Below are 7,901 nucleotides of genomic sequence, written 5' to 3'. Positions count from 1 at the left end.
TTCTCTGGTAATTCTGTCTCCGCTCCTCTTAATAATAGCATATGGATACTGATGGATTGTAGCTTAACTGGCATTGATGTCCCTTTTATTTTAAAAGGTCTTGCATTCGAACATCTTCTTTGCAACAAAATAATAATAATAATAATAGCAAAAAAAAAACAGAGACAGAAAAAACCACCTAGGCAGAGTTTGACAACAACAATGGCAAGATTCTGATATCATAGGAATGATGATGATAATAATAGCAAATGAATATTTATATATATATATATATATATATATATATATATATATATATATATATATATATAAAAGATAGAGATGGAAAAAACACCTTTACATGTGACCTAGGCAGAGTTTGACAACAACAATGGCAATATTCTGATATCATAGGATAGCTTCCCAGTCGAAAGGTATATTGTAGATGATCACAAGACATAATTTTTAACGTATGATCCCATGTTTTTCGAAAAATTTAGACACCAAGAGGCAAGAGTCACCTAGCTACTCTTACCATATAATGATTATCATGAATACTGTATGAATACATTTCAGAGACATTTTAAATGTCTCAATTATGTCACCAGTGAAACTTTGCAGCAAATACTAACCTGAAAACAATGGCAGAGAGCAGTTCAGCGAGAAAAAAGAATGTTGAACTATCAAGGAATAAACCTGATGGAAAGGAAAAATCTAGTAGTAGTGCTGCACCATCAGGGTCGTTAAAGACAGTGTTGAATCAGTCAGATTGGAAAGATATGTTATTGATGATACTTGGATCAATAGGGAGTCTCGCAGATGGATCTGCCATGGCTTTAATGATGCTGATTGTCAGCAGTCTCATGAACAGTTATGGTGATGCTTCTTTCACTCTTCAAGATGTAAACAAGGTTGGTTTAAAGCTACATTAGTCAACTCTGTAATTACATTGCATAAGTAAGCATCATAAGCAGTTACGCCAGTACTAACATAGTAATCGATTAGGGTTGTCTCATTAACAATAATAATCTTTTTGTTCATACTGCAGTTTTCGTTGGCATTTATTTATGTTGCTGTTGGTGTCGGCTCAGGCGCCTTTCTCGGTACTTCTTCTTTCTAATTGTTTGAACCCATGGCCAACCTAAAGAGTTACACCATAGGCTTGTGTTATATAGTGGATTACTAATCTTCCATCTTGTTGTCTTGATTATGAACAGAAGGATTCTGTTGGGCACGTACAGCAGAAAGGCAAACTTTTCGGATACGGAGGCAATATTTACAAGCTGTGTTATGGCAGGATGTTGGCTTCTTTGACACAAATCATGGTGCATCCATTGCATCTCAAGTGGTGTCCAGTATTTCAACTGACACACTCACCATACAAGGAGTTCTTACTGAAAAGGTGCTTAGATAGTAGACATTATCCTCACTAGACAAGGTTCATTTCAGACTTGTAAAATGAGTTTTTAGCTTATTAATTTGGTTTTTAGCTTATGTGAATTTGACATGGAATTTTAATCAGATTGCAAATTTCATTACGAACACAACATTGTTCGTTACGGCCCAACTTGCTGCTTTATACCTCAGCTGGAGGCTGGCTATAGTGGCTATCCCCGCATTATCAATGTTAGTAGTTGCAGGATTCGTATACGCAAAGCTTCTAGGTGATGTTGGAAACAAGATTCAAGCAGCCTATGAAGTTGCAGGAGGAATAGTGGAGCAAGCAGTGTCATCAATCAGGACTGTTTATTCCTATGTTGGAGAGGAAAGGACTGTCAAGGCCTACAAGATTTCTTTAGAACCAACTTTAAAGCATGGGATAAAACAAGGATTGATGAAAGGTATGGCCATCGGTACTATTGGTGTTACATTTGCAGTGTGGGCACTTCAGGGCTGGTATGGAAGTACTCTGGTCATGCATAAGAAAGCAAAAGGGGGAGACGTTTTTACCGCTGGAGTTTGCATTGTCTATGGAGGACTGTAAGTTCACTGAGTTTTGATATTCAAAATGCATTATAATTTTAAGCACAGAATACTTGCATCAATTTTTTCTAATTTATCTGAACAGTTGCCTAGGAAAATGTAGATACCAGTTGCCTTTTACATAGAATCACTTCAACAACAATGTCCACAAGCAAACTAAATATTTCCTGTTGCATGCTGCACTCGTATAATATTAGGAGGTAAAACTTTCATTACATTCAAAGATCTGAAATGATGACAAAGAAACTTTGCAGGGGTCTAGGAGGTGCTCTAATCAATATCAAGTACTTCATAGAGGCAAATATTGCAGCTTCTCGGATTTTTGAGATGATTCATAGAGTTGTGGACATTGACTCTGCAAAAGAACTAGGCAAGACCATGTCAGAAGTTAAAGGTGAAGTAGAATTCAGAAACATAGATTTTGAGTATCCTTCAAGACCAGGGAGCTTGGTATTAAGCAAGTTTAATCTCAAAGTGATGGCTTACCAGACTGTTGGGTTGGTTGGCAGAAGTGGATCAGGAAAATCAACAGTAATAAATTTGCTTGAGAAATTCTATGAACCTCTTAGGGGCCATATCCTGCTAGATGGTGTTGACATAAAGACCCTTCAGCTCAAATGGTTGAGAAGTCAAATGGGCCTGGTAAGCCAGGAACCTATACTTTTTGCAACCTCAATCAAACAAAACATCTGTTTTGGAAAAGAGGAGGCTTCAATGGAAGAGGTCATGGAAGCCGCTAAAGCTGCTAATGCCCACAACTTCATCTGTCAACTACCTGAAGGATATAACACCTTGGTAAGTACTGACTATAGGATTTTCTCTAATATCAGTTGTTATTCGACATCCTCACCCAAGTAATAGTTTGTAATAAATCTTGCTGCTTACTGTTTTGTGTAACTAAGAATGGCAATTGGAAAAGAAAGGAATCAAAAGAATAAAGGTATATACAAATTCCAATGACAAACTTTTTCAGGTGGGACAATTGGGAAGTCAATTGTCTGAAGGCCAGAAACAAAGGATTTCCATCGCAAGGGCACTGTTAAGGGATCCAAGAATCCTTCTTCTTGATGAAGCAACAAGTGCGCTGGATTCTCATTCTGAGAAAGCTGTCCAAGATGCTTTGAATCAAGCCTCAATAGGAAGAACTACCATTATTGTTGCGCACCGCCTATCTGCTCTTCGCAATGCGGACTTGATTGCTGTAATTCAATCAGGAAAATTGGTGGAATCAGGCTCCCATGAGCAACTTATGCAAAACTTGAATGGTCCATACTCAATAATGGTGCAGCTACAGAGAAACTTCATAGACGATGAAGTTACATCAAAAGCTCAAGATACTGGATCTAGCAGCTCTGTTGTTCTTGATACAGGAATTGCTAATGCAGAACAAAAGGATGAGACAAGTCTCTCACAAAGCTTTAGCGATGAGAAGAAAACCAACCAGCAGCAAGATGATAATTACAGTTCCCCTTCACTATGGCAGTTAATGAGCATGGCAGCACCTGAATGGAAGCCAACCCTGATAGGTTTCATTGCTGCTCTTGCCTGTGGACTAATTCAGCCATTGCACTCATTGTGCATGGCTGCACTTCTAGCAGTTTACTTCACAACTGATCACAACGAGCTAAGGTCGCAAACAAGAATTTATTGCTTTGCATTTTTAGCCTTTGCTGTTTTTGCTTTCCTGACCAATGTGATTCAGCATTACTATTTTGGGATAATGGGAGAGAGCTTGACAAAAAGAGTCAGGGAGGCACTTTTTGAAAAACTCTTAACATACGAGATCGAGTGGTTCGATCAAGAAAACAACAGCAGCGGAGCCGTATGTTCAAGATTAGCCACAGATGCCACGATGGTGAGAACTCTTGTTGCTGATCGCTTGTCAATGCTGGCTCAAGCAATTTCTTCTACAACTTTGGCTGTTGTTTTAGGTTTGATATTGTCATGGAAACTTGCGCTTGTAGCTATTTCTCTGCAACCCTGTATCATTGCTGCCTTCTACATTAGTACAACGACAATGCAGACAATGTCTAAGAAAATCCTCAAAGCACAGAACGAGAGCAGTGAATTAGCAAGCGAAGCCGTTGTGAACCACAGAATTATTACAGCATTCTGTTTTCAGGAGAAAGTTCTAAAGCTATTTGAGCTTACACAGGTAAGTTCCAAGAAAGAAAGCCATAGGCAGTCTTGGTATGCAGGATTTGGATTGTTTCTCTCACAGTTCATTACAGGTGCCATTCCGGCTCTAACTTTCTGGTATGGTGGAAGGTTATTATACCATAAAGAGATCACTTACAAGCACCTTTTCCAAACATTCTTAATCCTGGTGACAACAGGAAGACTTATAGCTGAGACAGGAACCATAACTGCAGACCTATCAAAAGGTACCAGTGCACTGGAATCAGTATTCAGGATTCTGAAAAGGAGGACCAAAATAGACCCTGAACATTCAGATGGTATCAAACCAGAAAAGATCAATGGGGAAATAGAGTTTAAGCAAGTTCATTTCTTCTACCCAAATAGACCAAAACAAATGATCCTGACAGGCGTAAACCTACAAATTGATGCTGCAAAGGTTGCTGCAATAGTTGGAAGAAGCGGGTCTGGAAAGTCCACCATCATTAAATTGATTGAGAGATTCTACGACACATCAAGTGGTTCCATTGACGTTGATTCAATCAACATCAAAAGTTATAACCTGCGGGCCTTAAGGTCGCATATCGCATTGGTAAGCCAGGAACCTACTCTTTTCGCAGGAACAATCCGCGACAACATTGCATATGCAAAGGAGAACGCAACAGAAGCAGAAATAATCGAAGCAGCAACTATTGCAAATGCTCATGATTTTATCAGGTGCCATTCTATAAAACACTTTCCTTCTAATCATTTTCTCTCTCTTATCCGTTCAAAATCCAAAATTTATCAAGTTTGCTGCTTTTCTGGGCAGCTCCATGGAGGATGGATATGAGACCTACTGCGGCGAAAGAGGTGTGCAACTATCAGGAGGACAAAAGCAAAGGATAGCTTTGGCACGAGCAATCTTAAAAAATCCTACAATATTGCTTTTAGATGAAGCAACAAGTTCATTGGATGTGAATTCAGAGAAACTTGTGCAGAAGGCATTAGAGAGGACCATGACTGGCAGGACATGCCTGGTTGTAGCTCATAGACTATCTACCATCCAAAAAGCTGATAAAATTGCTGTGATTGACCAAGGAAGGATCATAGAAGAGGGCAATCATTTTGAGCTAATAAATAAAGGAGAAATGGGTGCATATTTCTCACTTGTAAAACTCCAACAACTTTCTGCCATGTGACAATGACCCTACATGCCATGGTGAAAAGAGAACCACGATCGAAAGATATATCCATGCTATGTTTAACACCCTTTTTTTGGAGCTTACGATACATTTGTATAATAAATCTTTTCAATCAAGATTTGGGCCATGGTTACGGTATTGAAATATTAATATAAAAAAATATATTCGTCAAGAGATAATTGTGAGGAAACTAGCTATATATGTACATGTGATACCTTGTGAGCCCAATTGTTTTGTCCATAATTTTCAGTTTTGCAAACACATTCTAAAAAAATAAATAAATTTATGGTTTGGATTATAAACATGAGTGTATCAAATAAGTTGGTTTTAATTTAATTATTAGATGATAAAAAAAATAGATAATAACAATAAACTAAAAAATAATTATGATAGCCTATGAAAAATATTATTTTTTAAAAAGAAATGAACAATATAGTTCAATTCTCAACCCATAAATATTGAATGATAAAATTAGATAAAAGAGTAAAAATTAGATCTAAATCGACTCGAGTTAGCATGATAAACCTATAATTAATATGATAATCAAGGTCGAGCCATCCCAGGTAATTTCTCCAAACTTGCAGTTCAAATCATGAGATTGGGATAATCAAATAGAAAAGAAAACGATGAAAATCATAAAGCCCATTCAAAAAAATAGAAGTGATATTAACTTGCGTTAACTTTTTAGACCCGTGACTCAAACTATTAGACTAAAAGCTTTTTATTTGAAAAAATTATAAACTTAATTCTTAATGAATTAAATAATAGAATTGAAAAGGTATTAAAAAGGAACTCTGGCATTGAGACAGGATATGTCGGTCTGTAAGTTTTTTCTAACCCAAAGATTATACTGTTATGGAATATAACAAACAGCTGCATACATACAAACGCATGTTCATCCTAGTCCAGTTCATTGTATTCTATTATGACATTTCAAAAAAGCATGACTTGAATTCTCTACTACTTCATTTGCATATTTGAGAAATAGTATGAACCAGAACCTGAACTTCTAAATACCACTGGTTTTCCCATGCTTCGTGTAATTTAGTTGCCTATGGAGTTTGCAGTTTTGTTAAATTTACAAGTCCTATTCATATCCATTTGGAAATCCCTTTCATGATTTTATTCTAAACAATAATCCTAAATTAGAACCTAGAAGCAAAGCATTATAAAGTTTTGAACTGAACTTTTCTTGCCTATTTTCTCAGGTGAATCAAGGCGTCGAAGACAACATGATGCAGAGTTTCTTCCTTCCCGGGACACTTAAGTATCTCTGTCTCCTATTTTCTCCTCCATCTGTCATCTCTCTGGATGAATGGGAATTTAACACTGAAGCACACACCCGTTGAGAATTGTGACTCGCAATCATCAAGAGAAGTTTAACGTTGATAGACAACATGCAGAAGTAATTACCAATTCATTTTCGCGGTAGAAAGGAGGGTCGATTAGGATACAATTAGCTGGCATCCTCCCCACATTTTCAGTCAGCGCAAAACAAATCAAAATTGAAGAAAATAAAAGAAAATTGAAGAAAATATATTTCTGCTAATCAAAGAACTCTTTTCTTGGATAACAGTTTTAAAAGTATATATAAAAAGAAATGCTTGTCTGGTGCTCAGGCACATGGTTATCTCAAGTCATATCGAATTAAAATGATGTTTAAATATGGTTAGCCTAACTGAAACATTCAATATTAAAATGAAGTTTCTTTCTCAATTTATTTTTTTTAAGAAAATAGTATTTGAAAATCTAAATTACGCCCTTCTATTCCACCTTTCTTTCCAGTTGTTTTGGTGGTAACTGAGTTGATTTCTTAGATTCAAACCCGTTGGATAACTTGTTAAACAGCTTGATATCTGGAAGTTAACTCGTGAATACTTTTGTTAATTGCAAAGTTAAAATCAATTTTCCCAAATATAGAAATGGAGATTAGGTCGCCATTGCATGTGCAGAACCTCCAAAAGTCACCCTGGAATCCAGAATAGAACGTGTAGACACGACTGCAAAAGACATCCATCAATAAAGAGTTCTTTCTAAATGCCCTCTCAACATGCTGCAGTTGCATTGCACCTTCGAATGAATGCCTTTTCTCCTACTTTCTCCATGTGAGATCACTTTCACTTTCAATTGGGGAATATCAGTATTTTGCTATATCGATTGTATGTGATATGAGTATTGACACTATAATGAAATCATTCATTTGAAATGGATTAAACATGATAAAGTTATATGTAAGTAGTCAACTTACATGAAGAAGCTCCTCATCTAATATGTGGTATGATGACACTACTATCTCAATTTCCACATTTGCTTAACCACGTAGAAAAACATCATATTTTGTTGGTACGTTTAGGATAGTGAAAGATATTATTATCAGAAGTAGTGATTAAAGTATGTTTAACAATGCATATTATGACCAAAGAAGATATAACTCCTCCAAATCTAGTGATAATAAAGATAAAAATATTTTGAATTGGTTAAAAATATCATATAATAATGAGATAATGAAGTCTCTTGTTCTAGAATCTGATGATGATAACGTAGTAGATGATAATGTTAGCAATGATTAGTCTTTTATCATAGAAATTTAGTTGGTGGTGCTGATTTAGTGATTAGACA

At 36.3% G+C, this 7,901-nt stretch overlaps 2 protein-coding genes across 2 annotated transcripts; both read left to right on the top strand.

The window, feature by feature from the left end:
- The first annotated feature begins 620 nt into the window (after positions 1-620).
- On the top strand, positions 621-4,407 carry LOC7474722 (ABC transporter B family member 15). Its single transcript, XM_052453635.1, has 7 exons — positions 621-890; positions 1,028-1,082; positions 1,197-1,381; positions 1,502-1,959; positions 2,217-2,757; positions 2,936-4,230; positions 4,335-4,407. Exons 1-7 carry the CDS (start codon positions 621-623, stop codon positions 4,405-4,407), a joined length of 2,877 nt encoding a protein of 958 aa, XP_052309595.1.
- A 46-nt stretch (positions 4,408-4,453) lies between these two features.
- LOC112327875 (putative multidrug resistance protein) lies at positions 4,454-5,350 on the top strand. Its single transcript, XM_024602925.2, has 2 exons — positions 4,454-4,815; positions 4,910-5,350. Exons 1-2 carry the CDS (start codon positions 4,496-4,498, stop codon positions 5,277-5,279), a joined length of 690 nt encoding a protein of 229 aa, XP_024458693.2. The 5' UTR covers positions 4,454-4,495; the 3' UTR covers positions 5,280-5,350.
- The last annotated feature ends 2,551 nt before the right edge of the window (positions 5,351-7,901 follow it).

Source organism: Populus trichocarpa, chromosome 6, assembly GCF_000002775.5.
Source record: "Populus trichocarpa isolate Nisqually-1 chromosome 6, P.trichocarpa_v4.1, whole genome shotgun sequence".
In the NCBI taxonomy this organism is placed as follows: Eukaryota; Viridiplantae; Streptophyta; class Magnoliopsida; order Malpighiales; family Salicaceae; genus Populus; species Populus trichocarpa.
Note: the sequence above shows the minus strand (reverse complement) of the source record. Positions and strands in the feature narration are given on the sequence as shown.

Bases quoted from the DNA above. Each gene is read 5' to 3' on its own strand.
- LOC7474722 (XM_052453635.1), top strand. From the start codon at position 621: ATGGCAGAGAGCAGTTCAGCGAGAAAAAAGAATGTTGAACTATCAAGG. The intron at 1,960-2,216 runs GTAAGTTCACTG...GAAACTTTGCAG, and splicing joins TGCATTGTCTATGGAGGACT to GGGTCTAGGAGGTGCTCTAA. The intron at 4,231-4,334 runs GTTATTATACCA...CCATAACTGCAG, and splicing joins ACTTTCTGGTATGGTGGAAG to ACCTATCAAAAGGTACCAGT.
- LOC112327875 (XM_024602925.2), top strand. From the start codon at position 4,496: ATGATCCTGACAGGCGTAAACCTACAAATTGATGCTGCAAAGGTTGCT. The intron at 4,816-4,909 runs GTGCCATTCTAT...TTTTCTGGGCAG, and splicing joins AATGCTCATGATTTTATCAG to CTCCATGGAGGATGGATATG.